Below are 16,886 nucleotides of genomic sequence, written 5' to 3'. Positions count from 1 at the left end.
ACCCCACCGGGGTGTCCTTCCAAACCAATAAATCTAACTGATTCGCCCTTTTTATATTTCCAAATACGAAAGCTCGACACAGCAGTCGCATGTCTGTCGAAAATTCGTCGGGGTAGCTGTAAAGTTATTTGTACGTTTGGCTTTAACGGTTATTCCCATACGTTTACAGCGAAACGTAAAAAACTAGTCTTTCCGGATACGGGATTCCATTTCCGCCGTGGATGCATCTGAGGCTATATTTCCGGAGAAGTTATCCTACTTTATCCGCGGGAATTTGACGTCGACATGTGTCCTGGTGGGGAAGCAGATGGGAAATGCTGAAGGATCCCGACCGGAATGAAGTGGACGGAAAGATGAAATGGATTTCAAACGTGTCAATGAAATTGATAATTCGAATGATGGAAGATAAAAAACTACATTCAAATATTTTCGAAAAGAATATCCACTAGTAAGTGTATTGAAATATGACGCAAAAAATATTAGCTACGTTGAAAATTTTCCATAGTTTCGCCAGAGTTATCAATGCAACGTTCACACGAAAAACTGCAATATTTAAATTCTTTCATCAATGGTATTAGTGGTAATTTTGGGAGCTTTCGTACATTAATGTGTTCATTATCCATCCTAATAACCGATCTTCGATATAAATGTAACTATTTACAATATGTAGTTTCAGATTAAGAAAGTTGAGAGCAATTGAAGTTCGATTTGAATTTCGAATTATTTTTCAGAAACACAAAACACATAATTTGTTATCAGTTTCAAATCGATAAAAATATGCAGGTCAAACATACCAACTTGAGAAAACTTGTTTCAAAGAGGACACCTTGATATAAATACATGTAACAAACTGGATGTCATGTTTCTCGGACCTGTCAGGGGATTGATGTATCTTCTTCGAAATCATTTTACAACGGCATGTACGCGTGGTATTTTCCAGAATCTCTCCGCCTAATCGCATACTTGGTTCGCATCGATCCTCGGTTCCCGCTCCCTCGCAATATCCGATAGCGGGATTAGCGCACAGGGTTTAATGAGTCGTGCAAGTAATCCAGGATCAGAGAGCGATACTCGCACCGGGAATGATGCATCGCTCAAATATTCATGCGTCGCCGACCGGCGGTCTTTAGCGTCGGCCACGTCCCAAAGTGGCGCGCATTAAATATTGAAAGTCGCGCGGTCAAGACGGCCTCTCCTGGGAGATGGCGACGACTCAGCGTTATCTACTGGCGCAGCTTCATCCATCCTTTAATTCCGTCTGACAGGTGGACGGGATCTGCAGTCGCTTCGGATTTCCTAGGGGAGTCACTCCTAGCGTCTTATATCACGCCGACGATACGGCCGAACTGGACAGAGAGCTGGACTGAATACGGATCAGATACGGGGCGGAGAAAGGCTTTTGCATGTATGCGGAGACCAGATAAAGTGCCAGGAACATTAAACGCCACCAGCAGAGATGAAACGGTCCTGAGGGGTATCTTATATTGCTCAATGTACGTGAGGGTTGCCTGCGTAGAACATAATTTCCCGCGAATCGTGCCACCGAGCAGCTATATATTTATAGTAATGATGTTAGGGAAATGCTACGTTTTGCACGAAAAAGTGTTGCGGTTGGTCACGGTTTGGAAATTTCATTGGTTAACTTGAAGATAATGTTTTTGTATGTTAGGCAAATCCAATAAAGAATCCATGATAATATACAGGGAACGCATGCAATAGGCCTTGAATTTGAAAATATGATGGACCGAAAATCGAAGAATATAAGCAAATCTAAGTAACATTTACCAAGAGGTCAAAGATAGAGAGACCAGGGCCTCATAAACTCTGAATTTCAGAAATTCAACTGTAGGAAGAGGTTAAATATCTAACAGACTAGCTTACAACCAACAACAGGATGAAAAGCAGCAGTATACTCTAAACCAGTGACTGGGATTCCAAAATTTCTTCTACAAATATTAAATAAAAGACCTACAAAAACTAGTAGTGAAAACAATATTGTTACAATGGATGATGTTGCTTTTAATCAGCAAAAAACTTCGGAGGCTGGAATGATGATGTGATACTATGGGCTAAGAGGATGTTTTTTTGATCAGAACGATGTCCAGTGGAATGGAGAGACTTTTTTGAAGCATTCTTTGCAATTGTTGAAATTATCGAAAAGTTTTTTGACCATGATGAGCTGATACAAAACAGACATAGGCATTTATACAGTCTGCATCAGATATTTTTGCATATACATTTTACTCTACATTAATATTTTCCTCGATTTGAATGAAAACAATACCCAAAGAAGTCAGTCACGTGATTCATTATTTTTAATCAAAGATAAATAAGCGCCTTCACCCCCCAAAAGCGGTCACTTTTAAAAGCAAGCTTTTCATCGACCGTCAAACTGAATGCCGACCTCTGTCTTTCACTGCAGCTTTTACAGCAAAGCATCTGGATGGAACCTTCAGTGTACTGATGAATATCACTGGAGAATTGGTATGTTACAATCGAAGATGTTGGACGTAAACACTTATACTATTACTTATCAAATTTGATGAAAGTGAAAAAAGAAATTCTGAAGAACATTCTCACAGTTATACAGATAGTGGCTATCACTTTATAAAATTTCCAAACGAGTAGTTTTTCTCACATTCCAACCAACTAGGCGTTATCTTTATGGTTATTATCCTCTCCAGAGGATAATAAAATGAAGGAAAACAGTGTGTAGGTTTAATTAATAAGTAGATAACAGTCCTTATTTCCAAATTGAATTGATATTCTAACAAATTACCCATTTTGACAATAACTTGATGAGTAGTTACAATCTATGTTATCGCAGTTTCGTAATTTTATAACACTTGTGTATGCTTGTCCATGAAATGGGTTTATGAATTTCATTATTGCACATTTTATAGTTATTGCCGTATTTATTCGAAGAGAACAAATAATCGACCGTTCAGTTTCTTAATTTACACTTACCGTTAAATGTTGAAAGAGCCACGCTCTGAGTATATTAGTTGCTACTTTAGGAAATATGCCTCTCTTTTTTTGATTTTTCTTTCCATTGGTGTCATCATCCTCTTCGCCTGTACCCTCTCCACTACCGATACTCGCATTACTTGCATCGCCTGCAAAAAAACATAATCTCAAACATAAATATATTATTACAGTCGTAGGACTATATCGTTGTATCGCTGTCTTCACTAAATTCAATTAAAAAGTTCTTGAAGTACATTGTATGAACCGAGAAAAAGTACTTCTGTACAAGATTTGTACTTGCATACCAATGTTTTCAAGTACTATCGAGCTCTGGTGTAGTGAAATAAACTTTACTTTCCCAACGAAAATGTATATCGAGTAAAGCTTCAGTCATATAGAGTACCCATATTCACACTAGTTGCAAAACAACCCCTTTCGCAAAATTGGGCGCTACTGAAAACTCTAATTACAGTACGCAATTTTGCGGGTGTCGTAATGGTTCTCAATGCAGTGCCGTCGACTTGTGTATGCAGAACAAGTGAGGGTGAACAGTGAGAGGGGTTTAATGAGTCACACGCAAACTGAAAGGGGAAGAAATCAGATTAGGGGCGACCTGCGATTTCAGACGACCCGAACTCTGTTGTTGTTTATCGAACGTCGAATTGTAGTCATTACCAGATACACAAACACACGCGGTTTCCAGTCAACGAAAGAAGTTCGGAAAGACCCTCCGCGAAGCGGGGAGGAGTACAATTAAAAGGGAGCAAGTCAAGAGGTGTTTGCGGAACTCAGGGTAATTGCTGGTGTATTGAAGAGCGATGGTGAATTGTTTTTGGAATGTTACGAATTTTCGGGGGCGTTACAGAATCCGAAGGGCATTCGGAAGAACTCTAGATGGAATGTATATTACAACCCAATCAATAGAATAGTTTAATGTAATGATCATGAGATTTCAAAAAAGGCTAATACAACCTAATACTCAGTGTCGTGGAAATAGGATAGATGAAAATTTGAGGGTTCACCCAATAGTTTTTCAAACAGACAATAAAAAGGATTTAACCATGAAAGTTTGAGATAAGCGTTTATTCTGGAATACTGAGTGAAATAGAGTGACATTCATCAGAAAATGATCAACCCCTGAACAAAAAACTACTCACGAGTTCGGTGCAAAAAAACACAAAAAATATGGAAAATTCTGAATTGACACCAATCGAAGTAGAAAACAAAATACCTCCCGATGATTGGAATATTCAATCCAACTTTTCCTCAAAAATTTAAAGAAATGAAATCATTCCACAGTTCACCATTTCTCTGTTTTTATTGACCCGAAACTTCTCTCTTGGACATAAAGAAAGTGCGTAGCACAGGGATAAATAATATGTAGTTTTCATTGCAAGCAATAATTGATATACAGGAGAAATAAAGTATTGGAAATAGCTTCATTTCTAATTCTCTGGGTAGCGAGTTCTTTACTTTTGTTTATACCTAATCTGCATTTGTTGCGAATTTCAATCAACTTGATACGATCGTCGGCATTGGGGTTTAGGCGTCACTGACGATAAGTGACGTTCCACACGGTAAGAGTCGACAACTTGCTAGTATTGGTTAATCCTGGGTCATTGGTTAAGAGCTCACTTAAATAATATGTGCATCCATTCCTCAGTTACTTTAAAAATACTGACGTGAAGATCTCGTGAAAAAGTCACATTCATATTTCATCAGTCAAAAGGATTGACTTTCATCAGGAATTCTCAATATAATTGTACACTCATTTAATTTGTCGCATTTGGTAACATAACTTGCAAAGTTAAATATTAATAAACGATTAACAAACAAAGCTGCCAGCGCTCACTAACTCATAAATATCGTTCCGAATCTCTCCTTGCCGACCTAGCTGAAATTTATATCTCCCATTGTCTACCTCGAGAACACATGTAACTTTATGTTAATGATAACGATAAAGATAGCTAGCGTTGTCACTCCAGATGAATCGCCTATTCATTGTCCGCGGCCGATTACCATGACCCGCAAGCGAGCGATTGTCAAATGTCATCCCCGAAGTGACGTTTGTTTAAGTTGGTGTCTATCAAGCTGGCGGAGCGGGTATTTTCGTTGGTGCAGCACATGTGAAAGACATAACAGTGAGTAAGTTTGGTTTATTTAGACGGCGCCGATGCGATATAAATTTCGGCACCTGCCCGACTCCATCATGTCTTCGTACAATACTCCAGAATCGGAGGAGTTATTTTGATGGCGAGCTAATACCACCGGCCCATAAATTTCATTAAATCAGTAAAACTCTGTGGCACTCACACGAGAGACTTATTTAATGATGCGTTTTATGTTTTCGCACGACAGACATTATTTTAATTCGTCCGTTTGGACGCACTCCAAAGTTATAGAGGCACATGTTTATCCTATGAGACGACTTTTTTTTTCTATTTCTCGAGGGACATGTGTGATAACGAACTTATTTTCAAAATACCGGTCGAACCGAAATAGCCCGCGACATTCTTTTCAGTTATAATTGAGAGTTCCTGATGCCCGTCTACATTTTGACCCAGAAGTTAATAGGTGGAAGAAAAATGTTGAGCAATATATCTTCTATTTCGTGACTGACACGGTTAATAAATAGTGAGAATAAAGCAATATATATTAAATATTATGGACACGAAAAAATGATTCTTGGTGTTTTTCAAAATGAATGACGGGTGGAATCATATGTAGAGTCGAAACAGTCTTTGAAGTTCCAGTCCATAGAAATCGCACGAACTATGTAACTGTTAGAAAGCGTTGATGATAAATATGTGTTTTTGAATATATGAGACGCAAAAAGTATGTAGTATTCATGCGTAAAATATATCGTAGTGAAAGACGAGTCATCACAACTCCAACAGCCAGGTCTAAATCTTTCCTATGGATGAAATTAACAATTCCACCACTAGCAACAACAGTCATAGAAAAAACGTGAATCAATGTTTTCTTGAATATTAAGAATGCTTCAACATCGATACAGTTCCCGAAAACAAGCATCCGCAAAATTGAAAGTTTGCATTGCTGAGCACAAGAAACACACACAGCGAGGAGAAACCAGCAAATCCGGAATAGCAGAGCATGTTTGGACTCATCAACATAATATCAAGTGGGCTAAAGCTGAAATCATCCACAAAGAGGAACACTGGTTTAGGTGAAAATTCAAGGAAGCCGTAGAGATACGCAACATATGGAAACTCATTATCAAGCGAAAAGTGACCAACTCCCGCCAAACGGTCACCTCCCGCTTAAACGAATGAAGCGGAAAGAGGAAAGAGGGGATAGGTGAAAGGTGAAAGCACCCGAATGACCTATAAATAGTCAGAACTCGGAGGAATAAGTCCAGTTATCACCCTATCACCTTATATTTTTTAATTTTCAGCTTTTATTAATATTTCAATTTTTATCTTCTGGTTGTAGTTTGTATGTTATTTCCTTGTAATTTCAGTTTTTTGTTTTAATAAAATTGTTATTTTCGGTTAATCTTTTATTTTTTTCAGGGATTTCAAATCAATTTATATTATATTAGACAATGGAAGTCCGAACTGATGAAATACACCACGAAACATTGTCAACCTCCTTCAAACAAAAGCATCCGCAAGTTCCTTTTTTAAATTATAAAAATTTAGGAAACGGAATATGCATGAATCAGTACTGGGCTCGAAGAATGTCTGAACCAGAGCATCTAGAGGAAGAACTGGAACATCTTCAAGTGACCTTTAGATCCAATGGATATAGTGTACCCGAGATCAACAAGGCCATGGAACTGAAGAGTTCCACGGTTCAAAACGGGGAGGATGCTCACGTAGTTGCACGTTGCGTATCTACCATATACCTGAAGTCATAGACAGAATTGGAAAACTCTTGGGGAAACACAACATTAAACAATTTTCAAATCCACCAAGATTCAACAAAGCCTCAGGTCGACTAAAGACAAAAGAGACCCACTATCGGCAGCAGGGAGTATATCGTCTACCGTGCATTTGTGTGAAGGTATACATAGGACCACCAAAAGATCCATGTGCACAAAACTGAAGGAGCTTGGAAGAAACTGCAGACTAGGCCAAACGGACAAGTCGGCTGTTGGGTAACACGCACTAAGTGAGGGAAACCACGGGAATCTGTTTGAAAACAAGAAACTAATTGCCTCTAACCAGAAGTATCATAGCCGACCGGTACGGGAGATTCACAATAGAGATCTACAAACACACGGACAATTTCAGCAGAATGGAGAAAGCTGTGAACCTCAATCGAATATGGAATCTCATTCTGAAATGTTCAACCATTTCATGAGTAACGATATCAAGCAATGTCATTTTGACAGTTTTGAAGTTATCTGAGTTACTTAGTGAGATTAATAATACTTTCGAGAGGTAACAACTTTATTTGATAAAGATTGGAAAAATTTATATTTCACTGTCTTATGAACTCTATGTGCAGAGACGATACCAAGAAGACGAACGGTAAACCTACGAATACATTTCCTTGAGAAATATACTCATGGTCGCGTAATACCTTTCAGACGAAATACACATAAGAGTGGTCTGAGGTACTTGCCATGCTCAATCCATTTCTAAATGAATCCGCATCCGAAGACGTTATTTTAATGGATACAATCTACCATATTTTCCATGATAAACTCGTACCAATGTTCCCTGCCATGGCTGACAGCGAGGCAAAACAAAAAAAACGTAGAATATCAAGTATCTTCATTCCTCTTCGTAACAGTTCGAAACATAATACGCGGCTAATATCTCACATCAGAGCCGAGCGCGAGGTATGCCATTGTCGAACGAAACTTGGGAATTAGCCGCGGGAGTCTGTGGAAAAAAAAGCCGTCCTAATGACTGGGCCGTCACTCATCATTGGCCGAGCGTTAGGCATCTCGTAAGCCATTACACGAAGAAGAAGAAGTATTGTGAGCTCACCTCTTGCTTTGTGGGATTCCAATCCGGCACGAAACTGACGAATCGCGTCTCGCCCCTCGCAGGGCTCCTCAGAACGTGACGTGGAAATTCGCCGCGTAGACCCAAGGCTAGATTTTACATTGTGAGCATATAATGTACGTCATTATCATATTTACATAAATTATAATATGTTATAAAGAGGTAATTTCTGTAATCGAGTCGCGGGAGCGTTTCGGAGTGACCTGATCTTAACGGGACGGTTTGATTACCATCGACATTGATCTCTTGCATTAAACATGACCTCCATGAAGTCATCGGAATGGGCGATCGGTACTACAATCGAAACAAATGATCAAGTCCACCACAGAAGAAGCCGCTGTCGGTGACGCTAAATTCGATGCATCATATCATGGAGTTGGGGCAGTATGGCCTTGCTCTGATGAATTCATCTTCAATAGACTTGTAAATGATGAAAATCTTTTCTGTTTTTCAATTTCATAATGGTTTAGAGTGCAAAATATTCTTCAGGATCTTATAGTGTGCCTTAGTCTTTGAGGAGATCGCTGACGCTGATTTCAGAGAATCTTAATTTGATAAAATAAACTCCTAAATATCAATAAGAGTATTTGACTGCTACTCAATAATCGAAGATTTAGGAATCTATTGATATGTTCATTAAAAAAAATACAAATATTTTATGTTCAGCAATGAGATTTCTTATATCGATACAAAAGGCACGAAAAATTAAGGAAGGGTTCAACTATATTGACCACCAACTGTAACGGAGGTGATATTTTCATAGTAACGGAGTTCACTCCATCAACGAAGCGAAAATTATAAGAAACAATTAAGGATAGAGTTATTTTTATTACTCAGAAAAGATTTCCTTGGTGATAAAGTAAGCAGTCCACTGTTAGCTTGCATTGTTGGTAGTCTCTTGAATCAGCATCAATTTCAAAGCTTCGAAACTTGTGAGGTAGAAGTTCGATTACGCTGAAGTTTATTTCATTTGATAGAATATGTTGTTTTGATATTTAGGTTGCGCCAGTTCTCACCAGTCAATCAATAACAATATTGACACAGCAGTGAAATAATTGAAAAAATCCTCTCTTCAATCATATTATCTCAAGAGTTTTTCCACAATTCATTTTGGTTAGAAGTGGACTAGTCACTCTGCAAAGTCTCCAGTCCTCAATATCAGTATGAAATATAGTCTTATTGCTTGATATCATAGTTTGCCAATGTTATTGAGATTATTGCTGGAAATATGAAAACTTGAGCTCCTTATTACTACTTCTGAATTGATTGTTGTCAATTTGAAAGACCATGCAATACTTCCATAGATTTTGGGAGTCCAAAATGATATTTTGTTCCACGGTGCAATTAGATAAAAACCCAATAATTAACAACCCCTCCACTGATTTCAGGATTTGCTCGGTGTAATCTTCAGCTGATGCGCATTCCGACTGAATTGTGGTATTGTTGTTAAGGGAACTGGCATTTAAAGAAATTACTTCGTTTCTAATCACTTCAAGATATTTCTCCTTGAAAACCAGCATATTAACTTTTATTTGATAACTCAATACACACTCATTCCTGCATTTATTCATGAGGCATTGGCAATCGCCGTCCATCTAGTTAACAATGTAAAATCATTATAAAATTCCAAGCATTTTTCTTCGGCGTAGCGCTTTCAGAATATCCCGGCGATGAAATTAAATCGGCTCGATCTCCGAAAGAAAAATAGATAATCAGTATGCACCCCGCTTCCCTCCTGGTGATGATGGATTTATACGGGTTTAGAAGTAGTGGCGATAAATCTAGCCGACTCTCCTTCTCTCTCTATGAGTTGGCTTCATCTCCTCACCCCAATGGTATCGCGATCGAACATTCTTGGTCCTTTCTTATCCGACTTTAAATCGCCAAAAACGAGTCCCCGTGTCAGATGATCCGGCAACGAATATCTCAGACGATTAATCAACGTTATCAGCCAACGTTCGACTGTCTTTCTTGCGGGGTCCGCATCGTGCATTGTGCTCGCATTCGATATGCGTAATTATCCTAACGAAGCGTGGACCACGGAACAGCGAATGCAGGACAAAAGAAGGTTTGCTCTATCGCCAATGGGGATCGGATTAGTTTCAGCCGTCTTGACACCTGAACGTAGAGCAGTTAGGCAAGATTCGATTGCGAAAACCATACGAAATGTCGTATCAAAGCTAGTTTTCAGGATTATTGGTCGTAGATTGTAGGACGTTTCGTCTACAACTGCGGTAGACACCAACAGACTTCACGAAGCAAAAACGCAGTAAATATTTTTTGAATATCTGGGAGATTTCCAGCCATCATAGCCATCATTTGATGAAATTGTTGTATAAATTCAACCTGTAAGGTTTCATCCACATTCTTGAACTTTCAACTAGAACCTCTGTAAGAATTTCACCGTTCGGCAATTATGGTTACGATATTACAAATGGTAAATTGGTTGTTTGTGCGATTGCCCTTTGGACTAGCAAATGACCCTACTGCAATGCAAGGATTTATAGACATATTTTAGTACTAGAATATATTTATAACGAAAAATATTTCAATGATATGACTGAAAATTGTAAACCAACAAGAAGGGGTTTGATCTCCCAATGGAAATATCTATGTAATGTTTTAAGTTTCTTCTTGAAAAATCGAATAATTCCTTATTGATGTTTTGGATGATGTTTTGGAAAATTAAAAAGTTTGAATCGAAAATAATATGATTGACAAGTGACTTATTCCACCCATATAGATCTATATCAAAAAATTAATATTTCAGTGGTTACACTCGAGTTAAAGAACTCAAAAACAAAATCAGGAATGTATATCGTTTATTTTCAGAACTTGACCACGTTTTTCCCAATTTCTGGTGAAATGAGGTTGGAGGTATGTTTCAGCATAATAATTTGTCGTGCTGCGAAGAACCCCCGTAGTCACAATTACTATTGCCAAAAAATCAGTTGTGTGCAGTTTGTCAATTGTTGAGTCTGTCGCTGACAAGTTCATAGGCGAAGGGATGAAGGGCTCTTTAGAACCTAGCGCAAATACTAGACTGCAGCCCTCCAGTCTTTAATTATCACATTTCCGATGACAAGTATCTGCGCTACAACACGTGCACACTTATTTTTCTATCATTATCACTGTTAATTGTCGATGTGATTACATATATTACGAAGTGAGTATGTATATTGCAGGTTTGTTTACTTGGCTTTTCCAAAGTGTGCGATTGAGGATCCAAGATGGCGGTGTAGGAGTTGAAATTCACAAGCTAACAACGCAATTGATTAGATAAGTCTGTTCATATTTAATAGCTGAAAAATTACGATCGATATAATTATGTTTATATATTTCGCTAAAATTTGTTGATATACTAGTGGAAGGTAATTATTTTCTAGTGCTAATAATAAGTGGATTGTGCTTTTGATGAAAATGTTTCATTCAAAAATAATCCAAATATTTGCAGAGGTTTTCAGTTGGAAGTATGGTAAACATATTATAAATAATTGGCCACTGATCTTCAAGGAAAAACTTCCCATTTTAATCGATTTCGAGAGTTTGTGGAACCCTCAGACTGTATGTCTTTTACCTCCCGGCTTCCAAAAACGATCTATCACAAACCCTCATTTTCAACTGCCATTCCCTAGGAATCCAAATATAAAGCATTCCTTTCGAATTTAATAACCCAAAATTTTTGTTCCAAAGTTATAATTAAAATGGTTCGCAGGGCGTTATTAAAAAACCGGTAATTACCTGTTCCCAATCGTACCGTACTAAAAAAAATAATAATGAGCCATTGGGATCGGATCTGGCAGGTATAAATATAAAAATGAATTCATCTGATAGGTGCAGTGTTCATTCGAAGAAACCACTTCTAATCTAACATATATATCAAACATCCATCAGGGGCGTAACGGAATTAGTTTCTAGGGGATGAGCAACTACTCTTTGGATTGGATACTGAATTTATAATTCCGCATTAGGTTTAAGAATCAAAATACTGTTTGGTCTAAAGGGACAGCTAAATTACAGACCTGCTTATCCCTTCAAAATTCCAAATCATCATACTTTCACCGACGGTTAGCCGTTGTTTGCAATTATATAGTGGTATGAGATAACTATAATTTTTGCACCCTTTTAGTACAATGGAGTCTCTCCAAATTACACTCATGAAATTATTCACTTGAAAAAGTTTTGACGTTCACCTGTTAGCCGAAACTCCTCGGGTATGATGATTATCATATGTTTATCCCGAAGGCAAAATAAAATCGAACGTTCTCGGTAGTTATAGATATTAAACAAAAAACGAAGTATCAAACGGTGGATATTGAATGGATCGTTAATGGCGAACAAGAAAGCAACAACATGCATAACTAACTGAAAATAGCAGTTCGTGATCATTATCTATAAATAAATTGATTTTTTTCGAGAGACAATCGATACATAATGGAGATTTCCCATCATTATCGTTGCAAGGCTTTGTTTTATTTCACTTCTAGATAATCAATAACAATATCGTTGAAAAAGTAATGAGGAAAATAACTGAAATTATCGGTTGAAAAGGTATGCCAATTGATGAAGGAATACATTACATACTTCATTGTTATAAACACTAATCGGTTAACATGGGAAAATTTATACTTCATGAATGAGTTGAATCTTTTCCTGATTTTCGTAATATTTCAATTTTAACACTCTTTAATTAATTATTTTCAAATCAGCATATGTGATCAATGAAGGGATATTTTGATGAGTTTGAGTGTGACTGATAATCAACAAATTCGAAATGCGAGAGAATCCAAAGTCTAATCTGCAATTACAAAATTATTTGAGCTCCAGTGAACTACTGAAACACTTTGGCTGAAGGTGAAATCAACTATGATACCAAAGCTAATATTTACCAAAGAATATGCTAAGAACATTTTATGAAAAAAAAACTCAATGATAACAAGTAAATTTATCAAAAACAATGAACAGAAAGGTGTTTGAAAAAATAAACCACTAAGACTACCATATCTATATAAAAATACACGGTATAATGTGCTGAAATAATATCAGGAACTAAGAGATGGAAAAGAGAGAAAAGTGGAAAGAAAATTCAAAAGCGACGAACAAAAGAATGCAAGTGTAGAAGTGAATGAACAAATGATTTGTTAACTAATGTTTCAAGTTAAAATGAATTCCACTTTTTCTTACTTTTTTCTTTCTTCTTTTTCATTAACTTCAGCTATATTATTTTGGCATTGGTAAAGAAGAACAATTAACCATTTCTCCGAAAGAATTGCTTGCACATTTTTCTGGTTATGGATAATAATGGTGTTTGTTATTCACAAACCAGCAATTGTTTTCGTGATGACGTATTAGGAGGGAATTTCATACGAATTTGATGCCTTGAATTTGAAACAATTATAGTGAAAATATACAGTAAATTGTATCATTCAGTTTCGAAACATTATTCAACTTTGCGTTTATTAAGGTATTTTTATAACACCGTCAATTTCAAACGTATTCTAAAACACTTTATTGTGTAATTTTCACTATATTACTGGAGTTTTTTTCCCAACACCAAATCGTTATTTTCAACACCTCGACACGTGTTTCGATCACCAAGTGATCATCTTCAAAATGGAAGATTAAAACTCAAAACTGCGATTTTCACTAGACAGTTTTACAAAAACGCAACACGTTTTTCGCCATACAATGGCTTCCTCAGGCGTGTCTTAATTCCATCATATATCAATTTCAACCTATATTTTCATATATCTCAAAGGGAATCATGACTTTTTGTACTCGATCTATTTTTTTATTTAACAACAACAACAATGTGACGTTGGGAGCTAACTTCTTTTCAACTATAGATATCCAAAATCATATCAGTATGGTAGATAACCAACCAATCTCTTTTCATGTGATTTCGAGGAGTAAGCCAATAAACTAGACTTGAAATGAGAAGAAAAACTGATTTATTATTTAAATCCACTGCCTAGAATGTAGCTTCATCTTTAATACAATTTAATTCTAGTAAACATGTGCTTATCAAAAAATCGAGTGTACTTTAGACCGCAAGACTGAAGTAAAACTTCTTCAGTTCCATCTATATGCTCCTTGCTCCTACAGTAACATACCAAACGCAACCCTCTCTCTTTCTATCTTCACTAACGTATACCTTCCTCTCAACTTCCGTTCGCCTCACAGTTTTCATAACGCCCTCGTCACGCATTCACCAGTTTACTCCCCAAGTCAAGGAGTATCACTTCAAAAATTTATTTACTGCGCTAGACATTCCTTTGGTTTTAGTTATAACAGCTCTGTAAAGCGGCGGGAGAAAGTTTCCGTCGCGAAATTTCGCCAAAACCTCGTTTTCAGGCCAGCAATCACCTTTCGGCGTCCCCACGTATTCCCCGTGTCCGTCATGAGAACCAATTACACGGCCTGCGTGATAGATGGTCCAATCAAAGACGGTCTTCTTCTTGCAGCGGGTCACCTGCTAGGGTCACCGCTAAATTGCCCAGATCTCATTCTACACCTACATCATTTTCAGGCATTTTCTCACGACGAGCCGAGTACTTTGTAATCTCAAACGGCCGCCTAGCGCAAATTAAACGGCTAATAGAGCGTATTGCTTCACTTGTTATTACCTTAAAAGGAGGGGTTTCTTAGATTACTTGATCTTGAAGATAAATTAGAAACGAGTATTGGGTTTGTGTTATTGTGGATGCGTTACGTCAGAAGAGAGGCACGCTGGCATCCGCAGGGCCGTTCGTAGAGATTTTCGCGAAAAATTGACTCGGATTACCATTTTATAGGCGGCAAAATTAAGTGGTTGCTTGGTGAAGTTTTCAATGTTGGTCATTCGTGAATCGAATTTGCAGTGGAAGTTTCACAAGATATCTGGAACTTTTTGTATTGAAACTCGTTAAATCATGCCTTTTTTCTGTGGGGCGATACTTTCTTTGCATTCAGTTCTGTGGATTGTGACAGTTTGTCGTCTCAATTTAACATGGCGAAGTTAAAGACCTAGAAATGGTATAATTCAAAACAACATGGAAATTAATTCTGTGGTATTTTCTTTTGTAGATATGGACTGTAGTGTTTTTATAAAGGCAAATCAGATAATCCAATAAAAAAGATCTGCTAAAGCCTTGGGTCTGTACATTAATTTTGTTTTGAATGAACTATCCAGTCTTTTTTTGTCATTTGACATACACAAATTTCCATCACTATGATTATTATTATCACACCGAGAGAAAAACCGCACTTGTTTGTCCCTGTTAATTTGATTTTAATGTTTTGACTCTATTCAGCTTCATACAGCTTCTGGTAAAATGTGCTGTACGGAAAAAAAGCCATGAAAACCCTAAACAGATAATATATTATGTCGCGAAGCGATTTTATGGCCAATTTTTCTCTACGTAGTCAATTACTTTGCAAATTTTCGTTGCGGAGATTATAGCCTGGAAGATAAGTCCCGAAGTGGTTGACCTATAGTATACGCGACGAGTATTTGAGGACCCTTCACTGTACAAAAATTGAACGAATCAAGCACCGACAGGCAAAACGACCCTTGTTGACTTCCTCAAATTCCGAGCACACAATGTTTGAGTTATTTTCTGTTCCAGAAGATGATTTTAAGCGATTATTATTGTTGTATATTGTCATAATTGTTTCAACTCTAAACCAACCTAGCCAATTATAAATGTTTTATTCACGTTGCCCAAATAGATGCGACTGCTTCATCAAATAATGGATGGGTGCAAAACTTCCAATGAGCAAAATTGATTATGCAAATTCCATAATTATATTATAGCCAAGAGTTAAGAGGCGAGCCATTTATGATTTGAATATTGAGTTGTATTATAATGTTCAATTGTAGTGAATATCTATCATTCAGAAGGCAGTGAAAATATCTATATTTATTTTCACAGACACTCTACCAGGATTACAGGAATAGAATTATTGTGTTTTCAACATTTTACATTTTTTATTCATAGTAATATCAAACATATATTACCTACAATAGGTGGAAAAAAGTACTCCCAGCAGATATATCAAGTGTTACCGACAATCTATATTTATTTATTTTTTCAAACGTATAGACATTCAGTTTTAAAGAATTGAAAATTCTGTTATCATTCACAAAAGTGGATACATGTATATCTGAAAAAACTGATAAAATACACATATTTCTCTTTGAATGATTTCGTAGTCGTCAGTTTCAAAATAAAAAACAGTTATGAACATTGCGAACTATCATAAACATATATGTATGCGCCTCATTAGGGAACGTAAAACAAATTTTCATATTTTGAAATCGGGGGAGAAATATAAATGATATGTAGTTTAAAACCGTGTAGAAGCTATAGTAGTGATTGTGATAAGTATTTTCTTGAACTGTGACCAATACAATGTTTATTAACGGTAAGTACATTATTATTGAAGTTGAGCTTTGCAGTTATTGAGGTAAGTCTTCTTGTTTACTGACGAGTACAAATGTAGATTAATTGGTAGTGGTTTAATAGTGGTCAGTCATTCAAAAGTATCAGGGATCGTTTTTATTTGCGGCAAGTAAACTTTTCGATTGTTATTATTAAACTTTTTTTAGCGGTTATTGAAGTATTTGAAAAGGTAAATAGTTTTGTTATGGCCCCATTTTATGACATAGTGTTGCATTTGAATTGAAGTGGACACGTTCCAGATATTATATTTTTCTCACAAAATCTTCTAACCTCTTCTAGCCACGCCGTTCACGAATCCACAATTCGATTCGTGATAAAACCGCTAATAAATTACCCCGTTCCGTATAAAAACTCTCGAATCGTGAAATGGAGGATTTTTTATCATCAAAATGGTTTCCTTATTGATCTGCAGTCGTGCATTGCCGATGCACGTTAGTTATTGCTTGTATATGGATATAGGTTTCTATAATTATCCAACGTTCAAAGTTAACGAAAT

The 16,886-nt window shown here is 36.8% G+C and overlaps 1 protein-coding gene across 4 annotated transcripts in view; it reads right to left on the bottom strand.

Annotated features, from left to right (window-relative positions):
• The window catches only part of hth (Meis homeobox homothorax), a 232,104-nt gene that overhangs the window by 39,209 nt on the left and 176,009 nt on the right, over positions 1-16,886 (bottom strand). For all 4 annotated transcript variants that reach the window (XM_023174510.2, XM_023174512.2, XM_074179586.1 and 1 more), the window contains one exon: positions 2,968-3,116. In XM_023174510.2, the coding sequence (XP_023030278.2) occupies positions 2,968-3,116 (149 nt within the window). The remainder of the gene's footprint in view (positions 1-2,967; positions 3,117-16,886) is intronic.

This window comes from Leptinotarsa decemlineata, unplaced genomic scaffold (genome assembly GCF_025532065.1).
Source record: "Leptinotarsa decemlineata unplaced genomic scaffold, Ldec_3_MD MMD2_tig00026282_RagTag_RagTag, whole genome shotgun sequence".
In the NCBI taxonomy this organism is placed as follows: Eukaryota; Metazoa; Arthropoda; class Insecta; order Coleoptera; family Chrysomelidae; genus Leptinotarsa; species Leptinotarsa decemlineata.
This window is presented reverse-complemented; position numbering and strand designations above follow the sequence as displayed.